At 39.1% G+C, this 27168-nt stretch overlaps 1 protein-coding gene across 8 annotated transcripts in view; it reads left to right on the forward strand.

Annotated features, from left to right (window-relative positions):
• The window catches only part of SERGEF (secretion regulating guanine nucleotide exchange factor), a 148889-nt gene that overhangs the window by 10691 nt on the left and 111030 nt on the right, over positions 1-27168 (forward strand). For all 8 annotated transcript variants that reach the window (XR_001873758.1, XR_001873760.1, XR_001873761.1 and 5 more), the window contains 2 exons: positions 579-737; positions 20900-21060. Coding sequence is in view for 4 of the 8 variants with exons in the window: in XM_017808356.1 (XP_017663845.1) it covers positions 579-737; positions 20900-21060 (320 nt within the window). In the remaining 4 variants the exon portion in view is untranslated. The remainder of the gene's footprint in view (positions 1-578; positions 738-20899; positions 21061-27168) is intronic.

A 27168-nucleotide genomic window follows, 5' to 3' on the forward strand; every position in this document is an offset into this window, starting at 1 on the left:
ACCCTCATATAAGTCTAGCTCTTGTAAGAGGCTGGGAGACTGAAGCATTAGGAGCAGCCAGCCAGGCTTTGAAGAATCCCCTGTGCTGGAGGGTACTTAAATTATTTGCTGCAATCCAGGAAGTTATTTGCTGGACTGAATCAAAGCTTTGGAATGGAGATAGAAGCTGGTCTGCAAAGACAGAGTAGACCAATAGGGACTGCTCAGTGAGTGTCTCCAAGGTGGTTTGATTTTTTTTTTCCCCTCAGAGAAGTTGACTACTGTGTTTAGTTTTTTAATAAGAAATAATGTTTAATTCATCTTTGAGAGGCTCACAGTAGATATGAGGTCTAGGCAGTTTGACCTGAAAGCTCTGGTGGCTTCAGGGGGTCCATATAGCCCTCAGAAAACAGGCTATCATAAGGCTCTTGCAAATATTTCTGATATCCTAGTTACAGTGTGCGTGTGCGTGTGGTAAAGAAGGGTAGGGAAAACACAAATTGAACAAAACGTTCTTTCCTCAGCATCACTGAATTGCGACAAAGACAGTATCTGGTGGTATTATATGTATATCACTTTTACTTCTCTGTCTGTTGTAGATGAAGGACACCTGTATGTCTGGGGCAGCAACAAACATGGACAGTTAGTGAGCAAAGAGATCTTTCTTGCTGAGCCCAAGAAGATTGAGACTCAGTTTTTCTCACATGAAAAGATTGCAGCAGTGTGGAGCGGCTGGACCCACTTGGTGGCACAAACAGGTAGAGTATCTAAAAGCCAGTAACAAATGGCACCAAAACAGTAAATTGTCTTTCTTGCAGACAATAGTTGTTCCTTCTTGCTGGTAGTAGCTGGGTGCAGAGTTTTGCAGTTTCACCCGAGCAGCGGTTGTCTCTTGAAAAATGATGAGGACAGACATCCTTTGGCTTCTGTCCCTGAAGATGGGGTGGATGCTGGTGCCTGCCTGGCATCTTTAGAAATGCTGCAGCATCTGCATGTACACACTAGAGAGATGCAGCCTCTCTGCATCATCAGGTTGCTGGTATACCAGAATATATATGAGCTTCTAAAGATCATTCTGCTTGGTGAGTTGTGACACCTTTGGAGAGAAAAGAATTTGGTGGAAAACTTGCTTCAAAAAAGAGGAAGGTAGGAAAATATGGCTGTAGCTTCTGACATGTGTGACTATTTGACAGGAAGATATGGGCAAAACTCTCAGGGAACAGGAATTAGGGAGAGGGGAAGATAATCTTGAGCAAGTGTCTGGCTGAAAGGTGTGGGGGCATAGATATATACTGTTCCCAGGTTCTCTGAGTGTTAGCTGAAACTCTTAGGAACAGGCATAGCCAAGAACCCTCTGTTTCTGCCATCCCAACTGAAAAGACATGGTCTCATTGCAGTAAGTGAAATAAATTACATGGCTTTGCAGCACTGTACTAACCTTTCTGTGCTTGAAGAATGAGTTTGGCTTTTTGTGTGGCTGAGCTTTTAGTAGAGTTTTAAGGACAAGTAAAATAATGTGTTCAGAAGAAAATCAATAAACTAAAACAAGCTGGCCTGGTGTGTGTTTGTGGTCAAATCCAGAAAATGTTTGGGAAAGACAGGCAAAAAGAGGCATTGTTAGACTTGAAGAGCATCCTCTGAAGATGAAATGAAGTGAGATTTAATGTTGAAGCTGTATCTTCTTGGGAACCTTTCCAGTGAGGGTAGTGTGAAAGCTTACTACATGTGAAGGACTGTAGGATTAGATTCTTTCATAGGAAGAGATAAGAGAAATGTTATATAACAGTGATAGTCATGTGTAAAGGGGTGGTTGATCTGATGAAGCTCACTTGAGTGCATTTGTATTGTTGCTCCGTTGTGAAATGCAAAGGCAGGAGAGAAACGTAGATGAGATGGAAAGGTAAGACAGACATCTGAAACTTTTGTGGTGCTCATGTGTGAATAGGCTGTGCTGTTTGCTTCTCCTCTTGTAGTGTGGTGTGATAGTTAAGGCTAACAAAGGGATGGAAGTCTTCCATAGAGCAAAAGGAGCAGCCAGAGCTATGTTAGCAGGGTTAGCATGTGTGCATTTCTGCTTTTGCCTTCAATAAACTGCCAGGGGAGGAACTGAAGAGCAAGAATGAGTTGCACTGAAGACTGAAGAGCCTGTTGAACTGGCAGGACACAACCTGTTTGTTAGGAAAACTGCAGAAGGGACCGCATGTGTTACTGATGTTTTCTGGATTCTGTGATTATGGGTAGTGGTTCAAGGACTGCTTAGCCTTCAGCACGAGTAGTTTTATTTAAATGGAGTTCTTGCCTACCGAAAGGTCAGCAAGAGCTTAAGTGTTCTATTAAATTGGTGCTGCAAATCCTGCAATGGTTGCACAGTAATGTCCCTTGCTCTGTGAGAAAAATTTCTGTTTTAATGACTGTATGCTGTGAAGTCTTGGTGCTAGAATTTGGAGGGATGTGACACATGATTGGAAAAACAAATTGGTTGTTTTCTGTTTCATAGCATTCATTGTTTGACATCAAAGTATACGCGAGAAATGTCATGTAAAAAATGTGCATTATTCTGGCTGCTCTCTTAGCTATTTAAGAGAAATGTTTGAACTTTGATTTTTAGAGGATGCTATACTGAAGATTTCAAAACCGTAATCAATGCTACATGCTGCTTGGAAACTTTTCAGGGGAAGTAAAGGAATTTATCTCAAAATTTGTAGTTCTTGAATAAAGTGCTGTCATTCTCACTGGAATAGAAAGGGTAGAAAAAAGACATTATTCAGGGTAACCTAATTTTTAGAGAGTCTTGCCAAAATGGTTTGCTTGCTTAGCTGTTTCTTAATACCTACCAAGTAAAACTTCCCCAAAGTTCTAGTGACTTCAGTGTTTCACCTAGTCAATACTTGTCTGTAGCCGTTACAGAGATGGAGTATTTCAGTATTTCTACAAAACCAAAAATAGTGTATCAAGTGACTAGCGGAGTTATTTTGTTTGTGAATGTTTGAAAGGAATTTAAATAAAAATAGGCTGACATTTTGCATCTGCATTAGAAACCTGGCCAAGTGATGTAGTGGCATAAGTTATTGCTGAAACTGTATTTTGTGTATTTAGAATTTTAAATGTCTTTGAAAAGCAGTGGACCTGAACCTAAATCATCTGGAATAAGGTTTTGAATGGCCTTTGGCAGCCTCTGGATACCAATCAGAATCTCATGGGAATTCAAGAGTTGTTCAACTACTAGATATAGTGTGAGCTAAGCACTTAACTGTTTCTGAAAAATCATTTGCTACATTAAACTTGCAGCTAAATAACTGAAAAATGCAGTCCCGATGAAAACTCTTCCCTGCATGCAGTTTCTTCTCCAGTATTTTTACCTCCTTCTAGCAAAGGGGGAAATGCTGCTTCAGTTTCCTGGTGCTGAAGTCAAACCAGTGATCTCCAAACATTATTCATCAGTAAAATTTTTTTGAGCATGCAGACCCCAATGTATTTATACTTATTTATTTATAAATTGTAGACATATACTGCTGTAGTATGTTATGCAAACTATAAAACATGCACAATAGAAATTTTACAAATGATGAGATAAAGATAAACACTTCTTAAAATATTGCTTTTTAAACTAAATTTAAAATATTAATAATTTATTAATAAATATATTTATGTATAATTTTTTTCTTGCCCTGCAGTGGATTGTCTTGTGCATACCCAGGGCTGCATAAACTCCACTTTTGAGACTACTGATATAAATGATTCTGGCTCACTTTACTCTGGAGAGTTCCACAGTTAGTGGAAAGGAAGCAAAATAGTGTGATTTTTGGATGTGAGAAAATAGAAGGAAGAGATATGTAGTATGATGCTTCTCTCTTCATTGTGGAAGGTAGGAACATACTTTGTTTTGGAAAGGCATTGCAGTGTATAGGGATTTTGCTGCATGAAAGAATAAGTTTTTTTTCTAATTAATAATCTCACCATGAGGCAAAACTTACAGAAGATAGTTGAATTTTAAGAGGCCATTACAAATGCTTAGAGTTCTGTTTAAATTTCTTTTCCCAGAATGTTAATCCTGGTCTGTGTAGTAATAAAAACTCATAAGTGCAGCTGTCTTGACAGTAACTAAAACCTCTTCTCACTGAAAAGACACAGGAAGAAACTGGACACTGTTCATGCGTAAATTCACAAATTCTGCCAGTTCAAAATGACATTTTGATCTTTATCTGCCAGGTGAGCAATGTTTGACTGCAGAACTAATGGAACAGTGAAAAGTAAATGAGTCAGTGATGTTGTTAAAAGCAACTATCTGGAGGAATGGTGTGCAGTTTCATGGTTGGAGTGGTTTGACACTTTCAAAGTGTTTTAAAGTGCCAGGCAAGTTACCAACTTTATCAGAAGAGAAGGACTACAACATAAATATTTTTGTCTTCTGTGTTAAGCTTTCCCTCTTAACTAGCCTGTTCTAAGACTTGCTTTGTTTTTCCTCCGTGCTGTTGGCAAAACTTTACACTGTAACATAAAGCAAAACACACTTCTTTTCATTTCTTCCCCATTCTGTCTTTACAAGGGATTTTAATTGTACCTGAAATCACTTTAATACCCACATTTCTTTTATATCTTATGTTCTACCTCATTCAGCAACACTTTTGAGAGACCTATTTTCTGTCATTTCTCTTTAGAGTTTGATCAACTCTTTTCATTTGCTGTTGTTTCTATCATAAAGCAGTTTGGATTTAAGATATTAATTCTTGAGAAATTAATTGCTTGACTTAGAGATGTTAAAGAATGTTTTCATGAGGTGTTGTGTTTTTAATCCTTACCTTTAACTGATGCCCATTGGCTCCAATTCTTTATTCTTTTTATCATAGAGGTATCTTTTGGACTATTTCCACTGTACACACTCTTACTGTAAAATAACTCACAGAATCCTTCAAGACAGACAACTGCTTTTTTTCCTGCTTCGATTATTGATTCCTATAGAGGAGAGAAGCACAATTAGACTTTGTGGCATCACTGGTACTCTTTCATAATAAGTGCTATTACTCTGCTACTAGCAATGGTCCTGGTTGATGATGGTTGGTCCAGAAGGATGGAGGTTGAGAGGCCCTGGTTGCTCTTTTGATCAGGTCTCTGACGATAAGATATGAACTTGTTAATATCTTTGGTTTAGTTATTATTTTCTGCGTGAATGCTTGTATCAAGTGACTCTCAGCCTGCTTTTCAGTGGTGACAGGGCAGTACTGTTACTGCTCCATGTGAAGGCAGACCAGGTGCATTCTTCTGGCCTTGGACTCCAAGTACAAGTATTACTCTCTTCAGACAACCCCTCTGTAAAATGGTTTGCTTCCTTTCCAGCACTCTGCTTAATGGCATAAGGAGCACCACCACATTATAGGTGATATTATTTCTGCATAATAATGAGCAGCTGCCTTGCATTGCTCTGCTTAACAAAGTCAACTTTAATTTGTGGTCTTTCTCAAGTTAATACAAACACTTTGAGGATAACTACTGAAAGAGAGGTTATTGCTTAGATCATTTAAAAGAGAGCTAAGTTGTGGCCTATAATGCTGAAGATGTAAATTAGTCTACTTTGGGAAAGATAGAAACGTATCTGACTTGAAGGCAAACCTAAATATAACAAGAGAGGTATTTTAAGGACTTAAAAGTGAATCATCAACTTCCATTCAAAACAAGTTATTTTCTTCTTAACTGGGATGCCCGATAAATAACCTTCCTTAATCTGGCCTGTTTTATGATCTATGTATTCTACTGAATATGTTCACTAATCTATTTTTCACGTAGCGTCACATGAAATTATGCTTTGTTTAAGCTCAGATAAAGAATTCCAAGCTCTTTCACTCAGAAGGAGTTACCTCAAAAATGCAGTTATAATGGTATTTCTGCTGCCTGTGCAAAACTGCTTACAGCAGTCTTGGAAGATCAAAATGCCTTGACATAGTCTGAGTAATATTTTGAATCCCCATTCCAAATGTGCATCTGAATTTGTGCGTCTTTGAACATTCCTTGATGTCATCGCGTCATTTAGGCCGTGTAAAACCACTCTGAAATGGTCTGACATGTTAGTGACCTACACAGTAAAGTAGAACCCATCTCCTGGTTTTTTTTTTTTTCCCGAAGCAAATGACAGTGTGTCCCTCCAAACACCCTGAATAGACTGAGAGAATGTTTCTAATTATCTGTCCTGAAAAGGAGGATTACTGCTGTAGTTGCACTTCTACGTGCCTGCTCTGACGGCAGTCACAAGGTAAAGCTATTGAGCTTGGCTGGTAAGCTGTGTAGCTGCAGGGAGGTGAAGGAGAAGGACGTGGCTCTGGCACCCGAGCAGCACAGCCTCAGCCCACTAGAGGTCCTTTCCACTTTGCTCTTGAATCCAGGCTCTGCAACCTTCTTCTGGAAAGCAAACTTTCTCTGCCTTGAATTGTTCAGCTGCTCCCTAGGACAGCAAATATTAATTTGTGTGTGTGTTTATATATTTTGATGCTTGTCTCTTTTTTGACACTGTAGCCGACAGTCAAACAGTTTGAAACTGGATCCCCATGTGAGGTAACTATATTTCATGTGGTAGGATGCTGGCTTTTGGGAAAGCAGGTGAAATACTAGAAATTAGCTAAATCAAAACCTGCAAATTGATAGGAACCCCTGAACCCCTTTGAAGCAGAACCTGCAAAATGAGTGCTTAAGAAAGAAAAGCTGTTGTCCATTTGCCTTGGGGATAAATTTTAAAACTTCAGGGCCTGTCTTGAAGGTCTTGCATTGGATTACGAAGGGTAGAGCATGGCAAGGAGAGAGAAAGAGATGCACAAGCTTGGGGACCAAAATTCAGAGATGAAAGGTGGGAGCTGTGGGAAATTCAGTGTGCAATAACAGGATTAAAGATTATAGATGCATATGGAAATTTACATATGCAAAATCGTTTTCTGTATTGTCTTCAAAGCTGTCTCCTTGTTCCATCACACATTCATCTCATTTGTGTTTCAGCTTTCTCGGTAATTATTTTTAAATTGTGTTCTAGATAGCTGTAAATAGCTAGAAGATCTTGGCATGTTTCTGGCTTCTTGGGCTGACATCATTCCTTGGCTCTTACAAAGTTAAGAGTGTGTCTGTATGTTGTTTTGTGATTCTGCACTCCTATTCCTGCTGCTCCCTGCTGGGAGTTACTTTTACGTGACTTTGGTAAAAGTATTGAAGAAATTCATTCAGTGGTTTGATTGCTGAGAAGGAGGCTGGGATCAGTGTGAACTGAAGGTATATTCAAGTGTTCAGAATTGTTCATATGCAAAGATTTGTCACAGAAACTTGATAACAACATCTTCTAAGTAATTGAGTTGTTTCTTTGGTCACTATCCCTCTTTTGCCTCTTCTTATTCTTAGTACCTTCCAGTTGGAAAGTAAATAGCTGGGCATGTCAAATGTCACTTGTGTGTGAGAAGAGGTGTCAGGAAGATGCTAAACTGTCACTAATTTTGATTGAAGGTACTCATTGTAAAATAGAAACATGAGTGATTGGCATTAGGGACAAAGAAACTTATCTCAATATTTATTTGAAATTCCCCTTGTAAGCTATGCTGTTAGTATATTGGCAAATGGAGATTCAGGTGGTCTGGGAAGAGTAGGATTTAAATGGATTTTTGTTAAATTTAGCTCATGAATGTTTTTAGCAAGAATTGTAAAACAGGAGGAAAACAGTGATCAAAAATTTTTTAAGGTCTTTTCTGCTCCTTTTTTGTGTGGAGCAGCCTAGAGAATGCCTCTCCCACAGTAGAAGAGGAACATACAGTACACAAGGCTAATCTGTCCAGGTTCTTCTGGCTATGGCTTCCTTTCATGGAAGGAAGTCTGTTCCTTCCTTGGGACAGGCTGCCCAGGGAAGTGGTGGAGTCGCCATCCTGGAAGTGTTCAAAAATGAGGATATGGCACTTGAGGACATGGTTTAGAGATGAAACATGGTGGTGCTGCTTGATCGACAGTTGGACTTGATGATCTTAGAAGTCTTTTCCAACCTTAATGATTCTGTGATTAGTGCTTGCTTGGTCCTCTCCAGATGTATTTTACTAAGTACTCCATGATTGGAGGAGTCTGGAAAATGACTCAGTCATCATTCAACATTATGTTTTTAGATCACATAGATCACACATGTGGAAAGATGGACTGTATTATATTGAATTTCTCTCTCTCTCTCTGTTTTTTTTTTTGTTTGTTTGGTTGGGGGTTTTTTTTGTGTGTTTTTACTGTTGAAAAAAATTATTTTTGTGGACCTAAGTAATGTGACTGACTGTCCTAACTCGACAGAACTTTGATCTTTAAAAAACTTTCAGAAAAAATGAACCTTTAAAATGCGGATGTGGTATAGATCTTGTTCAGGTCATTAGTGTGTGAGATAAGGGATTCATTACTTTGTCTAATTTTTTTTTTTTTACTCCCTTTTTGTTTGTTTTCTTTGGTTTCTGTGGTTGGATTGCTGCATTTTATGGCTAGCCATATATTTAGCAAATATAATAAACAAGGTCAGATACATTAGCAAGTATATGGAAGATTGGAAGGTTATGGGTGTGAAAGTTCTAATGGGACCTTGCTGGCACCAGAGGGTCAGTCCTAAGCTATGAAGGATGCTAAGAAGTGTAGATTAGGTTGAATTTATGGAAGAGTAGAAAAGCTAAAAGGGAAACCCCCAATCTCTAGCCATTTGAAGACCAACTTAGCTGATCACAAAGAGATAATTATTTGTCTGACAGTATTACAGTCAATACAAGTTGCCTGTAACCCTACCATTCAAATTGGAAAACAAAAATATCTGCCTGGTTATGATGTGTGGACCATATATGGGATCTCTTTTTGCCAAAAGGATTTTGTTTGAGCTCTCAGCAGCATTTACTAAGCTAAGCATTACTAAGCTTAACTTCTGGAAGAAGCTGTATATGTATGCACAATCTATGCATGTAAGTGCATTGATCTTATTTAACCTTAATAGCATTTTAAGGCCATTAAATACTTGTTTTCATAATCTTTAAATGACGTTTCCTGTTTAGTAATTAATTATTCAGGCTTAATGCTCACTAATGAATCTTACTATTTGAACATAGGTAATGTGCTTCTTAAGAGCTTAGTGGCAATTGAGTACTTCTGAAACACAGTGCTTTTTGGGACTTTTTTTTTTTTAAGAAACTAAAAATAAATGGGGGAAAAAAACTCTACAAAACCTATCTGGCTTGTTCTTTTCATGGTTACCTTGAAGTAATTTTCAAATAATGAATTTGAGTTAAGATACTATAGGATACATGAGATATATCAGCAGCTGTGAATTTTGAGTACCAGATCTGTAGTCTTATAGAATGACTCTTTTCCCCTTCTCTGATACTTGGGAAGTATAATGAGCTCTGCCAGGACAGTGTATCCACTCGTTTTTTATTTGGTAGCTAGACTGGTACCTTTGATTCTTTAAATTATTCCAGTTGTGAGGAGCCATAGAAAAATCTAACAAATCTGCACTGAAAAATTTCAGTTGGCCATATGTATTTCTTACATAAGAGTGTAAGTTGTTCAAGTGCTAGGAATGGCTCTGGGATACTATAACACAAAGTTTTATCCCTGTCTTAAAAACTGTGTGCAATAGGGTATTTAATAGGACACGAGGTTGTAATTTTTGTGTATTTGTAAGCATTCACCTGACTTGTCTGGATTTTTGAGTGCTCTGAAAATGCCATGGCCGACCATGATGTCTGTTTTACCCCTTTTAGTCTAGTACATACACAGGTGTGGTTAGCAACTGATATTCTTTAGTATTTGTTGTATTTTTTTAAGCAAAATCAGGTTGTTTTTTTTCTGCGCTGTTCTGTGACTTAATTTCCTTAAAGATGGATGACTTTTTAATACAGTGCATGAAAAAATATCACTTTGCTTATAAATATTGTTGAAATCCAAACCATATGATTAATTCCTCCTATATTGTAGGAATGTATACTGGTTTTGTTTAACTTTGAATTATGTTGGTGTTGATCTCCAGTTTTTACTCTGTCAATATATTTTGGATACTAATTTTCTTTTATAATTATATGCATGGAAATGCAGACTGTGAGGGCACTAACACCCAGGATTAACCTGGTAGCTTGAGAGACTTGCAACCAAAAGCTAAAGAGGGCCAAGCCAACAAACTTTAAGTCCAGGGAATGGGAACAGATGTCAGTACATGCTGGATCTGTCTACTCAGAGAGGCACAACCCAGAGGCCGTGCAGCAAGCTCCTCTTGGTAAGTGAGGCTCAGTCTCAATGGCACTGAAGAACAAACAGATCATTCCTACTCCAGGGAAAATTCTGCAGGGGAGTTTGCGAGCTTTTTTGCACACTTGTTTTTTAAGTCCTCTTTTGTATAGAAAGAGTTATTTCAAGCCCAGTTTGTGGTGTGGTAGTTGAAACTCCAGCTGAACTCCCTCTGTTTTTGTAGTTCCTATTTGGACTTCACTGTCTTTCAGTGTATCTGCATATATTCTGTGTTGATTCCAAACGACTGAGATGGAGCTCTGCAGGTGAAGCGGAATTACATTTTCTGTGTTGCTTAGGATACATTTTAGGTTTTTGGGATGTTCTGCTGGATTCAAGAACTTATGTGGTTCAGGTCTGCTTTCTTCTCTGTCTGGTATTATGGGGCCCACAGTATGTGATAAGAATAAAATAATCACAATAGTTTAATTTTTGGGGACAAAGACCTGGATGATAAGAAGGTGGTAGCATCTGATTCATGCAGAAGAGAAAAACCCTAGGAGGGGTGGGATTTCCTGAGGTGACTCATTCTCACTTTTACTCAGTATCATTTAACTAAAAGAAAAATTCTAAACAGCGTTGTGAAGTGAAAGATCTATTCAGGGACAGTGCTTTATGTCAGTTTTGCTAAGATCTTTTTATCATGAGTATAGGAAATCCTTTCTTTCTAGAATTTCTAAAAATTTACCTTTTTAAAGCTGCCCAAAGTATAGATACAGAAACACCTTTAGGAGTATGTTTTCCTACTTGTCCTTTTGTTTTGGCATTTCTCATCTTGGGTTTTGGACCTTGTAACAGCTGATCATTGGTAGGAATTTGCCTGTACACAAATGTATTTTTTCAGGCTTGTGCCTGCTAGTGACACAGCGACCTGGAGCCAAAACAGTTCATTTAAGAGAAAATGGACAATAAAACATTGAGAAGTGAAGGTCAGGCTGTGGAGACAGTATAAGGGTGGCAGTGTGGATTACTGGAAGTGCATTGGGGTCGAAGAATCATCTTGACAAGTCACAGTAGTACAAAGGAGGCCCTTAAATCCTTTTGTGTTTGTCTCCTCTTGCTTGCTCACTTTGCTAGAGATAAATAGAGCAAACAACACAAACAAACCCAAAACACCTGGGCATGCAGACAGGTAGAAGCTGATGGTTGAAATGTAATGAACAATGCTGATGTGTCTAATTTAAAAATCTGGGGTAGTTATTTAAAATTCCTCTAATTCACCAGAGCTGTGTTGAAGCAAAGTTCATCAAAACCTGGTCACCTGTTTTAGTGCAGGAGAAAACTAGTGGTTCCTCTAGAAGCTGTCCTGTCTTGTTTTCTGTGAAGCATGAATAGGAGGGTAGTGCTTCTTTTGATCAGTATCTGTTTTAATGTCAGGGAAAAGAAGGGCTTGAAAAAGCAGGAGCTTTTTGTTCTTCATTGCTGTTCCCTCCTTACTCCTAAGGAGAAAAGTTCTTGTTTCTTCCCTCTCTCACTTTCAAACCTAAACCCCTCTTATTAATTAACAGGCAGCATAGCACATCAGTGCTTGTATTACAGCCCTGTTAATATACATCCTTAGGTAATCTTTAAACACAGATGTACTGGCACTGCAACCAAATACAGATGTTATAGTTATATAGAGGTAGTTGTAGACAGCTATTGCTTCATTGGGTAGATATCAGAAGTAAATCTCACAAGCATAATTCCCTCTTGGCATAGAATTTCAGGCTTTTTTTACAGGGTGGACTTGCATTAATTAGTAACATTCCTAAGATTTTTCTAAATTTTTAGACTTGCCTCCTGCTCTGTGCCTGTAGCTCTGAAATGCTGAAAATATCTCACAGTCAGTCTCCTAAAATGTGAATTCTAATGAGTTAGAGGTCTGAGCTGGAACAAGAAGGCAGGAGTCAAAGGGAACTCTGCTAGCTGGATAGCATGCTCCTGTATATGATGGAATTTTTTCAGACCATAAATGGCATTTGGATATTTCCACCCTTATGCAGCCATTTACACTTTTGCCCACTCGGTCCCTGCAGTCTCCTTGATAATAAGTATCTTGCCCATGCGCAGTTCAAAGTGGAATTTTGTGTTGTTTTTATCCCCCCCTCCTGCCCTTATCCTTTCTTGGGGGTAGAGGGAGAAATAGGGATGATATTCCCGAGGGAATATGTCACCTTATTGCTCATTATTCATCTCTTGACTTCAAAGGGCATGAATTTTCCTTCCCATCCTCTTTTAGACTGTTTTGTTCCTCCTGTCAGTGAGAACGCTCCTCATTATTTGAGGTGAACAGCCCACTCTGTCTTAGTCAATTGTATTTGCTGTTCTAATGGTTCTGAGTCTGAACAAGGGGGATGATCTCCTGGGAGGCTCTGGAGTTGCCATTGTTGGGTTTGTGGTACTGTTCTGTTCTTTGTTCTTTTTTTCTTAAGAACAGCACATAGTTAGGGTTCAACTCCATTGTGTGTAGAACTCTACTGTTTCTGGAGTGACTTGAGGAAGTTAAAGCCACCTAGCAAATCCCAGGATTGGTCACCTAACACTTTATTTTTATAATGCTTTCTATTTCTTTGTTGGTATTGTGATTCTTCAGAATTATGCATGTCTGAGGCTTGTTATCTAATGAAATCTCTTGTGCAAATGGTCTCTGATTATTTGTTCCTGGGAATGCATCTCGTGGACAACAGTGGAAAAAGCCCAGTTCTTCAGACTGCCATTCCAGAGCATTTCTTTTGCTATTTTTGTGTCTGCCTTTTCACAGCATGCCCTCGAGTCTTTTGACAAGGTAAATATTAGCACTGGGAACTTAATTACCTTCACTTTGTTTATCTCTTGTAGACAGATGCCTGTTCCTTCTTAGATTGGTTCAGATGGCAATGGGATATTGAGAGTAGCAGGATTGCTTGCATACCCTAAGTTAGGCAGATTCACAAATGTTTGCAGCATTGGACCTGGAGGTAAGCACAGGTTAATGCTTTCCATAGGGTGATTTAGAAAACATGCATATATTGCAATTTGTAATCTCTGAATAAGATTTTCTGTAGCACTGTACCGTGTTAAGTCTAATGGAACAAGACCTGAACCTTTGCCTCAAAGGGGATAAACTTCTAAGTTTATAGACAAGAGAGTAGGAAATCAGACACAAGAAAATAATCGTGAACACATAAAAGCACGTACCTTGTATTTTAATAGTTCAAGGGTGTTGCTTTTCCAGAAAGAATTGAATAACTGCTTAGAAAGGAATATCTATTCAGTTTTCTGGGGAATGTTAGAGGAAGAGATGCTCAGCTGCAGAAGGAAGGAAATTCCAGGTTAGGGAGGCCTATATGGAAGAAAGCATATAACAGTGCAGAAGGGCATGGAGATATAAATATAGAATGTCAGTAAAAGTGTATGACTCATACTGCTGTAGTAGCATAGTGCAGAATTTAGTTGCAGAAGTACAGAACAAAAACCCTATGGTATACTATGATGCATTTGCAGATAGTTTTCCATAGCTGGTTAATGTTTTATGCATCCTGCTTTTTTGGAGGCATCACCAAATTGTGCTTTTATTTTTTTCCCCCTTCTTTTTGTTAGGACTTTGTTTTTAGATGAAGAGTTAAGTCCTCTATTGAACCTTGAATGCAGCCGTTCTGTTTGCTGGGTAGAGATGAGTTAGATTTGTTTTTAATCATGTAACTAAATTTAGCCAGCAATCTGCATTTTAAGGCATTGCTATTAAAAGTCTAAAAGTGAGATATGTATCGTAGTTTGAATTTAAAATGAGCCAGAGGCACAGCTGGTGAGGCAGTCATGACTCTAATCATGAGTGGAGGGAAATGAGAAGGGAATTTTCTCATCTTGCAGGATGAGTGCAAAGTCTGATAGGTGCTTTAAATTCTACCCTTGCCCCCAGCCCCCTTTCCCAGCTTTATTTCATGATTGCATGGACTTCATGACTTTCCCCCCCATTTTCATTTTTTCAGTCAAGATCATATGTCTGTTTGATATCAGCAGTATGAACACAAGTTCACAAGCATTTGAATTCTTATATTTTAATTTTTCTTTTGCTTCATTCAGAGCTTTGTATGGTACTTCATATTTCCAATCTCTCCTCTAAAAGAAAAATGGCATTTATCCCATCTGAAACCCAAACCCAGAGACAGGACTTCCAAGGTATCTGGAGAGTCTTGGAATTTGCCGTACTCAAAAGTTATTTTTGTTCAATCTTTCAGAGCAGTGAAGCATTCTGTTAACTATGTGAATAATCCTATTGAGCAGGCATTGCCTGTCCTGAGACTTAACTTGGTGTTGACTATGGAAGCAAAAAAGAAAGAGCATACGTGGTTTTTAATGAATGGAGGTCAAAGGTCTTTAGATGTTTCATGATGTCTACAGTCCTGGTAAAGGTGGATCTGTTGGTAAAGTGCATGACAAACTTACCATGTCATGGAAACTGCAGGTTATCTCTAGTGTGTCATAGGGAATATTAAATTGACTTGATACACTGCCTTTAGCAATGTTTGCTGTGCCCAAACTCCCATTTCCCAAGGCTGTTTTTCAGCCAGATCAATTCCTTGGCTTGGTTTGCCTTCTCTGTCACAAACAGTTCAAGCACGATGAAGGGTGGTGGCCTAGTGGGGAGAACAACTATTCTTTGGATCCAAAGTTTCTCAGGCTGTTTCGATGTAAGGTGCCTAAGGAATTCTCAGTCTGTGCTTTGAATATTTTAGTCTGTGTTGAAAGGATGTCACGGTCCTGGTGTCTTCTCTTGGTGAGTCTCACACATCCTTGTGGCTTTACCTGCCTGGCTGAGTATGTTTCATTATATCACATTGTCATACAAGTCCTTGGATGTTCAATGTCTTGATATCTCCAGGAGTCTCTGAAGGGAGATTGTATGATTTCTCCTTTTATTTCCTTTTTTTTTTTTTCTTAGCAGGAGGAATGGATCACAGTGAGAAGCCAGTTGTTTGCTGGATCACTGATGAGCCTCTGAGTCAAGTGGTGTGAAATCCCCTGTCTTGCCCACATGCCTGTGGTTAAATTGATCACCAGATTTGGGGACATCTGATGTGGCTCAGAATGGCAGAAATTTTTGGCCCACTTGAAGATTATAGGAGTTTTAACTGACAAATCCATACCTATTGCAGGAGGACTGGTTCTCTTTCCGTGACACCTGTGGCCTTTTGTTGAAGGTTTAAACCTATTTACAGGGTGCTTGGAAAATCTTGAGAACTGCAGCATGTTGTGTGGATGCTCTGGGGACTATTCTGAACCAGCTGTGTATTGCAGCCTCTGACTGCAGAAGGCTGGAAGCGGCAATTGAAATATCTCTGGTTTTCTGTTGCTGTCATCTCTGAAATGCTTTTGCTGCCTTGTTTGAACTTCCCTGATGAGGCATGACCTCAATACCATGCATAGATTTGGGTTTTAGTGATACATTTTTAATAGCTGTTATGAATGAATATGGAAAAAAATTCAGGAGTGTGCCTTATTATATGAAGTTGCAGAAGGAGGTCAGAGGTCATGGAAAGTTGCAGAAGTTTGTAAGGAGGTCATAGAAAGAAGATGTGTGAAGAGATGTGGACAACTCTGGTACACTGAACTCCTGTGTAAGAGGATCAAGGGCCATTTAAACCCTTGTCAGAACGTATAATCCCGCTTTGTACTGAAACCATGCACAAGTACAGGTGTTATTCTGCAGGGATGGTAGTGATGCCTGGTTTCCAGCTGCTGAATTAAAGCTGTCTACAGCCGAGAAGGAATTAAGGATGGATAGATTAATGTTTTTCTGTAAGGTTGCGCTGCACAAAGGCTGTTTCTAGGTAGATGAGGAAGTTTCTCAGAAAGATTGAAGGACATTAGTGATTTTCCTGAAGGACAACAGAGATCTGTAGATGTGGGAGAAGTGTTGCTCTGTGTGGGGCAGGGAGGAGGTAAGAGGCAGCCTCTAAATGTCAATTTTTAATGCCTGCCCCTGTGAATTTTCATGTGAAAGGAGGCATTAGGGATTTTATATAGAACTTCATATTTCAAGTCTGAAATTAAACATTCAGTGTGAATATCCAGAGTTCATTTGAAAAGTAATCGTTAAAGCAACTGTGAATTGAGATAGCCTAGATGAACTCTTTCATCTAGTATTTATGAAAGATAGTTCAAAGCTTGCCTGGATACCAAATAGAGACTTCAAGGAGATAACACTAATGCAATCGTGATATTATCTTAAAACAGGAAAATTGATACAAAGATAAATCTTAATCTAGTGAAAATAAGTAAGTTTTAATGTGCCTGTTTGTCTGTTGTGTTCAACTGAGAAACCAACCTATTTTTAAAACTAAGATACTTATTTTCTTATTGCTAATTCTCTCCAAATACTTATGTGGCTCAGCAGATTGATTAAGAAAGTGCTAACAGGGAAAAATGACAAGCTCTACAGCCTCAGCAGCAGTGTGAAACAGCACAGGAAGAGCTATAGGGTCAGGCAGGAAGCAACCAGAAGTGCTTTATGCAATGTTGCTGGATTTGCAATACTCAAAACTTGTAATTTTGAGGCCATTCTCAACTGTCTATGCTTTGGACAGAAGGATGATGTGAAGCAAATGGAGAAGGGCCCTTCTGGTAGTGGTTTGCTAGTGTAGTGCTTCGAGCACTTGAATATGTATGTACCTTCATTTGTATTCTGTGAGGGACACGAGTGTGTGTTTTGGATGATTTGGTGCTGTGTGTACACTGATGCAAAATGCTGTGTTTACAGTTCAAAGAGCACAAGGAAACTAGATCTGTATGATCACGTAGAATCTCAAACAATGTAAAATACTGTTGTAGGTACTGTTTACTTAGGGAACTGTCGGGAAGTTTTTCTTAAAAATCTTCTCCCCCTGTCCTTTTTTTAGCTTTCTGAACTGCTGTACTGTATGGTTCATTCAGGCTGTACACTGGAGTGACACAGGATGCATGAATTATGTCTATGAATTACTCCCTAATTCCAAATAGTGTTTGGAATGCTCTAGCCTTTAGTTGATGTAGCATTTGCTCCTGAAAAAATGAGCAGTTGCAATGGGACAATGTGGATGTTCACAGTAGAGGAGTTGAAGTGCCTTTTGAAATTGGAGCCTCCATGCTCAGAACATGACAAGAACTACGTCTTAGGAAGCTTTGTTAGTATCTTAGAAGAACTGGAAAAGCTTTCTAACGTTGTGTGCTATGTTTTTTTCTTTCACAAAAGTTGTAGATATAACTCCTGCCTTTTGTATGCCCTCTTATTGTATAGAGTCTGGTATGAAATATCTTTTTTTGATTTTTTTTTTCCTTTTTTCTGATGCCTCAGCCACTTCCATGGCTGATGTACTCTGTCCAGTTGACTCATCATTGTGTATGTTTTCTTGACTTCTAATTAAAATCTGTTCTAGTCTAATATTAGACTATCAGTCCTTGTTATATCACCCTTCATTCTTAAGTAATTCATCCTGCAACCTCCATACTCTGTATGACTAATGTCTTTTTCTTAAATATTCTTAGAACATTTTAAAATACCATCTATATTATAAGTAGCACAGTAGCAATACCTCTCATTACAATTGCTTAACACTTTCTGTCATAGCTCAGTGCTTTCTTTTGCTTAGGATTTTGACAAGACTTTAACCTTTGGCGGAATTTTCCATGCATTGGTGTTTGCCTCAGCCTGAAATTTCCACTTGAGACTGGTTTTTTTATTTTGTTCTGTTTGTTTGCTGAAAGTATAATCAGTATTTCATAGAGAAGGCACATCTAAATCGGCTTCTGTTACTTGCACAGAAAACACAGATTTATGTACTTCCTTCTAGTTTTTTTGTAAAGGATCCCTAGGCAGATGTTTTTGGCTGAAAAATGGAAACAATTGTCTATTAGCAGGAGACTGTGCATGGGAGGGGGAATGCTCACTAAACAGGAATAAATCTGGGGAAGGAATATCTCTCAATAAGAAGTGAGAACTGAATTGATGAGCACTGAGAAGGAACTGATTGTTACCTAATCTTTAGGCATTCAAGAAATTTGTCCTAAAAGCAAAAATTAATTTATCTGGCTTTAATTTTTTTTTAATAGATGCTCTCCATTTTTTCCTTCTAACAACCACGTGAAACTTTTTTCCCTTATAGTGGCAAAAAGGAAAAAGATAATTGCAATGATTTCTGTCGGTAATCAGAAACCGTTTACATTCTCCTAAAAGTTCTGTTTGATTTTGCATGTGTAAGTAATTCTTTGCTTGCTTGTCCAGTGAAAGAAAATAAAATCTGTGGATGGAAGGTGTTTTATTATAACTAAGCATTATTTCTGTTTTAATCCTTCCTACGTGCTGCAGTCTTCAGTTCCACTGGAGCAGTACCCTGATGTGATGATGCAAAGGATGAGATTCCTTATATGAGTGGCTGGTGTTGTTGTTCTTCTTGGGTCCAGACAGAGAACCAGATTTGGTTGGGGAAAGAATTTTTTTTCCCCAAAAAATAGAGTTGAGAGAAACTTTTACTGCCTCTGTGTACAGGATAGTGTTATGGACTGTCTGTGAGGATGTGGGTCTGTATTATCAATACACCACTGGCCTTTTCAGAGGCCTTGCAGGTTACTCATGTTTTTACCTATGGCACTTTATACTTTTGGCTTCTGAGAGCTGAAATGCTTTAATTCAGCTGTGGTCCTAGGGGTCAATACAGCAATGTCTGGGTAGGGCTTGAGAACCTGTGGTATATTGGTCATCTAACTATATGTTACAGAAATTCTTTCTGGCTTTAGATTTCATAAAACTCAGTTTCAGTTCCTGTAGTTGATGCAAAATAGAGCAGCCTGCCTAACATTTCCCAGTCCACTAAGAGGGTTCTAGATAGGTGCAGCAACCTGGTCTGATGTAAAAGCCTGAAGGTTAGTCTACATTTAAATTTACTGTGTACATGCTGATGTAGGAGTTTTGCAGTTTTTGCAACTGCAGATGTTTTTAGGAGGGATCTATATAAATTACGAAGTAAATATGCTAACTTTGGAGCAAGCATGTTTTTTAAACCTCAAACTGTATTCCTTATCTCTGTAAGGTATATTAGTAGTTCTCTTAATGAAACTTATTTTAATCCTTTAACCTAACAAAATGTAGCTACTGTGTTAAGAGACCTCACTTGTACTGAAAGTAGTATGTGACTGGTTTCAGCTTTTCCCTGAACTGCTAGGAAGCTGTGAAGGAAGAAATTTCTTCTGCCCTTGAGAGAAAAGGACAACTAATTTTATCACTTAATTATTTAAGGAGAAACATTATCAGTGAACACAGAGAATGCATCTGAAAAACTTGTGATGATTGGCAAAGAAATACCACTGCTAGCAGATTTGTAAGGAAAATGCGTATACTTGTGTATATAAACTGAGGTTTCCAGTTTATTTACAAAATACATGATCACCTTAAACTCCCCAAACCAGGAGTGCCAATCTATGTCCCTGTCAAGTGAGTTTAACAGCATCCAAAGGAAAAGGGAGTTGTTCAGATTTCTGAAGATTTGTGTTCTGGCATCTGTTTAGAAACCCTTCAGTTGTCATCTTTGGTGACCAGTACCCCCTGTGCCCAACCCCCCTGTGGGAAATGTATGTACTGACTGACAGGGAGAAGAGCCTGTGTTTAAGCAGACTTGCTTGACTGGGTGGTATTTTCCCCAAATCCATGTAATTTGACTGATAAACTTGATGACTGGAGTTCAACTCTGGAGAGCAGTTTGAGGCTTTGCTGAAGTGTGTACATAACTCAAGGTCATTGCAGGTTTCTGTCTGGGCTGGAATGTGGGTTGCTGCTTCTCGTTAAAACCAAGTTGAGAACTTTAACTTATGCTGTGTGTATATAACTTTTTTAATTGGAAACCCAGGAGGGACAGCTTTTTATGACTTACTTGCAGAGATCTAGTTACTTCATTAAGAAAATAAAGCTGTCACTTAGTATGATTTTTTTTTTTCTTAATTCTGGGAACCAAAGCTAAAAGCATTGCTTTAAGGATGTTATCCATACTGGAGAATGGCATTTTGGTGTCAGTTCTGCACCAGTGGTATAATATGTGGAGAGAAAGGTGAGCCGTATACTGCTGATTTCATTTGAAGTTATGTTTCCTTGGTCAGCATGTGATTCCTGTGAAAACAAACCAGTGCTTTTCCAGTGTTTAATGACAGTTGTGGTGATGTTCTAACTAACCAGCTGCTGTCCTGAGGGCTGTTACTCTGCTAACAGTAGTAGTGACAGAAGGTAACTTCTGTCAGGAAGACATCAACTGTGTAAATACAGGTCATGCAATGGATGTCCCTATGGCAAGGACTGGGAATAGAAAAGAAATGTCTTTTATGTATCAGAATAAACTGTTTTGTGTGTGCTTCTGTTAACCTAAAATATGTCCTCTGTATAACCAAAGTGTATATACTGTATTCACAATATCCAGGTTATGCAACTTTACTGACATGGTTTTATTTATAGCCCGGGCCACCATACAGATGTTATTCTGATAGAAAACAAGTTAATAGAAGTATATCATAATATCTTGAGCTAGTAATTAATGTTTTTTTTTCTTCTGCTCCCAGAAATAAGTTTTCACTAGGCTTTTGAAGCTGTAGGTAAAATGCATTAAGAAGTTCTAGTTTTGAATTGGTATCCACATGTTCCAGAAACTTAGTGAATAAGTAATCTTGAAATGTGTTTTCTGTTTAGAAACTGGCAAGGTATTCACCTGGGGCAGAGCGGACTATGGGCAACTTGGAAGGCATGCAGTGGTTCCTGACGGGCAGGAGTTGTGCACAGCATCTGAACAATGCTTGGAGCTGTTGTGTAACATCCCTGTTTCAGTGCCTTGCCTAAATGGAGCATCTCAGGTAAAGAAGGAAATTATCATTCCCCCCACCTTTCTTTTTGGTGCATTAAAATAATCAGAACAATTTCCTAATAGAACCTTTTCAAATGCTGCAGCACAAGCCCTTGCTGCTCTTCCTGTAAGCTCAGAAATTAATATGATTCAATTATTTCAAATATTTTAAAAGGATTTTGCATTCAGAAACTGATTTTTTCCTTGGTGGAATCAGAATTACCAGTAGCAAAAGATGCCAAGTTCTCTAATATCAGTGTGTGCAGGAGACAGTTGCACCTGCAACACAGCCTAACAGATGAGGTGGGACTCTGTCCTGTTGCAGCCCTACTTTTGTCTGTAACTCCAAAAAGCAGCACCCTACAAATCACAAATGGTGGTCCCTCTGAGCCAGGGGAGAAGCTTGCACAGCTATATAAACAGTTCTGCTGGGATTTACTGCAGCTTAGAAGAGTGGAAATTCCCAGTACTGTGTGGGTAGGAACAAAAAGTTGTGGTGTGATTGAGACATGTGGTTCATGGCTGATCCAGGTCTTCTGCCCAGTATGCTTACTCTTAATCTGTTATGATGCTTGATAAATCTACAGTTTGAGGTGTAGGGTAAGTGAAGAAGGGGAGACCGTCAGGAAAGCAGAGATGGGAAAACATGTGATAGAAGATGGACTTTGTTCAAAGTGCAGCCTTGTTGGCTTAATATCGGATTACTGATCTGTCCAGGTGTCACTCTCAAAGAGTATAGTTATCTAGGGCACTAAACTTTAGCAACGGGTTAAAGAAAACCTGTAAAGCTTCAGAAGAACAGCCTTGTTCTCAAAAAGGCTGAAGAATTAAAACCAACCAAAAAGTGCTCCAGCCACACAGTCCCAAGTTGCCAAAGGCGAAGGCAGGGATAGGGAAAATGAAGCATTGCCTGCTATAGGAGAAGACCAGGTTCGAGACCATTTAAGGAACCTGACAGTGCACAAGTCCATGGGATCTGGTGTGATACATCTGTGGGTCCTGAGGGAACTGGCAGAGGAATTGGATAAGCCAGTATCCAGACATCATCTGCCTGGACTTGTGCAAAGCATTTGGCGCTGTCCCACTCAACATTCTGTATATAAACTGGAGAGACATGGATTTGATGGACCACTTAGTAGATAAGGAATTGGCTGGATCTTTACAGTCAAAGAAGTGATGCCAATGGCTTGATGTCAGACTGGAGACCAGTGAGGAATGGTGTTCCCTAGAGGTTGGTATTGGGACCAGCACTGTTTGCCAGTGACAGGGACAGAGGAGGGTCACAGAGATGATCAAACAGCTGGAGCACCTCTCTTATGAAGACAGACTGTGAGAGTTGGGGTGATTTGTTCTGGAGAAGAGAAGGCTCTGGGGTGACCTTATAGCACCTTCCATACCTAAAGGGGGCTTTTAAGAAAGATGGCGTCAGACTTTTTAGTAGGACCTGTAGCCACAGGACAAGGGATAATAGTTTTAAACTAAAAGAGGGTAGATAAAAGGAAAAAATTTTTTATGTTGAGGGTGGTGAAAGAGGTTGCTCCAGGGAGGTGGAGGATGCCCCATCCCTGGAAGCATTCAAGGTCAGATTGGATAGGGCCCTGAGCAACCTGATCTAGTTGAAGATGTCCCTGCTTATTGTAGGAGGTTTGGACTGTATGACCTTTAAAGGTCACTTCCAAGTCAAACCATTCTGTGAAGGTCTTTGTAATGGTTTAGCCAATGGCCTTTCTCCAACCTATAAATAATAATGCTACAGCTTTAGCTCAGGCTGTATAAGCATATAATGAATATTTCTTTACCTTATAACATCCTTGAGTGGCTTTGGAGGTTTTCTTTTCATGTGGCTAATTTGATTACAGAATAATTTATCCTCAAGCATAAAGATGATCAGAAAGAAAACCTGACTCAAGTTGTTTGCTGTAGTCTGACACCACATGCAACTTAGACTGCATGCAAACCATTTTCTTGTCCTTTTAGAGTCTGAGAGGCAGCGTATGAGTTTCATTAGGAAGAGCATTGCCAGCGGGTCAAGGGAGGTGATCCTACCCCTGTACTGAGGCCTACTGAGGCTGCATCTGGAGTGCTTTGACCAATTCTGGGCTCCTCTGGACAAGAGAGACATGGAGCTCCTGGAGTGGGTCCAGTGGAGGGTAACAAAGATGGTGAGGGGACTGGAGCATCTCTCTTACAAGGAGAGGGGGGGAACTGGGCCTGTTCTCAAGAAGAGACGTCTGAGAGGGGACCTTATCGATGTCTATAAGTATCTGAAGGGAGAATGTCAGGAGGATGGAGCCAGGCTCTGCTCAGTGGTGCCAAGCAATAGGACAAGAGGCAAGAGGCAAAAACCGATGCACAGGAAGTTTCACCTGAATATGAGGAAGAACTTCTTTGCTGTGCAGATAACTGTGCACTGGAACAGATTGACCAGAGAGGTTGTGGAGTCTCCCTCACTGGAGATACTCCAGAAGCTGCTTGACAAAATCCTGTGCAATGTGCTCAAGGATGACCCTGCTTGGGCAGGGAGGTTGGACTACATGCCATGCTGTGGTCCCCTGATCTTACCCATTCTATGATTCTATGATATGGGAATTGACCTACTGTCAGGCAATGTGCAGGTTCCATCTGGGCAGACAACCAGTCAAAAGGTGTGCATTTCCCTGTGGGGTAGCTGGCTGTCAAAATTCACAGGGTACAAAAGTACAGGTTGACAGCTTCAGCTGCAGTGTCGGTACTACATCTCTGCCTCCTGGTAGTCTCCCATGGCGAGACTTTGGTTAGAAGAGTTGGCCTCTTCTCTTTCCCATCATCAGTGTTCTGTGGATGTGTGCACTCTCAGAGGTGAACTGGAGCTTCAGAGCCCATGATGCTGCACTAATGAATAATTTGTTTAGTCATTGTTGACTCCACTTGGTCTCAGACAGCTTTCTTACTCATTCTGATATGGGTGTCCCTACTTTTTGTCATTAGTTATCCGTAGACAACTGTTTCACACTGTTTTTCATCTGTGCTTTGTGCAGTGTCTCAAGAATGTAGTTCTGTCATTTCTTGAACAATACAAAGCCAAGGTAGTTGTAGCTTTTGCACAGGGGAACTTGAACTTGGCAGGACGAGTGATCCATGAAAGTGAAGGGATGTGTTCAGGTACATTCCTTGAAAAGAAAGAGAAACAACAATCTCATCTTTATTCTGCTGCCCTCAGCGCTGTTCCTCCTTACAGACCTGTGAGAGACCTGATTTGAGTGATTAGCGATGGCAGTGTTCTGGAGCAGACATCATTCTTTGCAGAGATAACAGCATGAAGATGATTTAAGAGCATCATTTGTACCCTAGGAGGAGCTGTATTGATGAGAAAATTAAAAAAACAGATAGTAAGAGCCTAAATTGTTTCACTTCAAGATTACAAAATAGTGCCAAAGCAAGAATTTATACTTGAAAATGCATTAAATTGCAGTATGTAGACTATGTAGAGTGAGCTGGTTTTTGTTAACACAAAAGTTATCCCTTTTTCCATTTCTTGTCATATGGAGACAGGGTTTGATTTGAGAGCTGAATTAAAAGACATATAGAGAAATTAGTTCTTTTTCATGCTTACCTTGAATCAGCAATTCCAATTTTTGTGTTTAATGCGGAGAGACAGTTTAACAGTTGAGGATTACAACTAAAGATTTTTATCCATGGTCTGTTTTTATAAATCACTTCTAATGATTCAACTGAATTTTTGGCAAAGCTCTGGTCTGCTGATTGCTTCTGCACTTCAGTTAATATTGTTAAAGCCAAAGTGGAGAAACTAATCTAAGGATTAGAGGACAGGATGAAAGACGCACTAGTTTACCTCAAGGACAGTGCAGGAAATTTAACCTCCTATGTTGCTCCTTGTCTCTGTGCCCATGGCTTACCTATTTTCTCCACCAAAGACCAGGGATTCTCCTTTCTTTGAACGGAAATTGTTATAGTGTCTGTGTCTGCCGCTTCAAAACCTGATTTTTGAAGTATTGTCAGTGACCTATTCCGTTGTGAGTTTGACTTCATCTGAGAAACTCATTTGGAAACACTGACCTTGAAAAATATGAGAACTTTTTTCTTTATACTGAAACAAAAGAAGAACAAAAGCCTGAGTTTTAGCTAATTGTCCACTAATCTGAGTATGTTTTTTTTGACAGTTTTAAGTGTGTGTGGAGGTTCCTGGTGTTAAATGTGTTTGAAGTTTTTGCATGTTGTGACTGCAGGTCTATTTACTATTTTCTTCTCAGTGCTTTGGTGCATATCCACCATGGAATAGGCCAAGGCACTGAGAAGAGGCTGTGTGAGACATTATGCATGCAGTGCTCTTGTGTTGCGGGGCGTCCTTGATTGGACCTCTTCAGAACATCTGACTCATCTGCCGCCTGATGCGCATTCACATCCACTGCTCTTCAGATGAAAGGACAATTAAATACAAACGGCCCGAAATATGATGAGTCTCTCTATTTAGCAGATGCTACAAAGACCTGGTTTAATGTTTCCTCCTTGTCCAAATGCTTTTCCAGTCTGTTTGATATTTTTGGCTGTAATAGCTGTCGTTCTACTGTTTGTGGTATGTTCAGCGTGTCATTCACATTGCAGCAAACATTTGCTGCAGCAATAAAGAAGCGAAAAGTCTCTGTGCAGTGCTGAATGTTTCTTGCTAAGCTGGATGGAAGGAAGGGCTGCAGTTATTTTGGATGTGCATGGCTTCACATGGAGCCATGTTTTCATCATATCCTTTTCTACTTAAAGCAAGCTATGTTAAATCACAGGTTTCTGAGGAGGGATCTCTGAAATTGAAAAATAACCGTCACTCAACTTGAATCTTGATGGTGGATGTAGGCACTGGTTGTGTCCCAGAATGAAAATAATTGATAAACTTGTGGCAACCCATGCCTACTGTGTTTATCCTGATCCTACTGTGATCCATAGTTCCAATGTGTATGTTCGTCTCAGTGTGTGTTCATCCCGTGCTATACAGATTGCTTTGGATCCACTGTATGGTTCCTTTTTTTCAGGGAATGGCATCATGAATACCCACATTCTCATGGCCCTTTGCAGTCAAAGTTTACTGCTGTTCTTTTCAGTGGAGTTGCAGTAGGATGTCATTTTTGTTTGTGTTTGAAAGGTAGCTTTGGTTTTAGTATGTTCTTGGGTTTTTCCTTTTCCCCATTCATGTTGCAAAATATTAAGCAGCTGCCTACAAAACAAATCTAATCTATCTGCTATGATGGCAATTAATTGTTTATTATATAACTGATAGGTTAACAAATAAGCATAGTTATTACCTTAACATGTAGTCACAATGATATTGATGGAACTTTTTGTTTAAAAAAACCCTGAAACTGTTTTTTGTAATTTTTTGGCTTCACAGGGAAAATTGTTAGAGGCCTTTTTGTAAGTGAAGCTCTAGTTGAGACTTTAAAGGGTATTAAAAGAAATAGCCTGATAGTATTACATATCATCTCTGTGCTCTGTGTGTGGCTTTTGAATATTTAGTTGTTTGACTGGCTACTGTAAATTTCTTTATTTTGAATGTTCAAAACAAGAGGTTTATATTTTTGTGGGAGAGAAACAACAAGTTGAGCTTTCCTAAACCAGATTTTACTGGTCGGAGTTTGAGAATATATTTGTAGTAACTGATCCAATAAGCCCCTTAAAAAAAACGGCTTTGGGTGGTAGGGAAGGAGGCAAAAAAGTTGAAGTGATGGAGTTTCTCACTTGGTAAGCAAGTAGTATGTTTTTGTGTTTTGTGGTGAGTTTTTTTTGTTTGTTTATTTGATTTTTTTTTTTAATAGTCATAAATTGGTGTCTTTTACAAGTTGGTCTTGGTCCATGTCCTTTGAGAAATGGCATTGTTGAATTTTCCTTGATTGATTTTGTTATGCCGTTTTGGAGATGCAATGATGAAAATTGTAACATAGGGATGGTCCCTTTAATATTCTTGTATTGAATTCTTGTCTTATCAATTCATTTTAAGTGACAATAAAGGAAAATAAAGGTCACAGAGAAGTGGGTTCTGAGTACAACTCACTGTGCAAATGACAAATTGCAATTAAGGATGAAAAAAAGAGACCAAATTGTTGAAATTATTATTAGGAGGGAAAAAAACAAA

This window comes from Lepidothrix coronata, unplaced genomic scaffold (assembly GCF_001604755.1).
Source record: "Lepidothrix coronata isolate B3197 unplaced genomic scaffold, Lepidothrix_coronata-1.0 Scaffold1, whole genome shotgun sequence".
In the NCBI taxonomy this organism is placed as follows: Eukaryota; Metazoa; Chordata; class Aves; order Passeriformes; family Pipridae; genus Lepidothrix; species Lepidothrix coronata.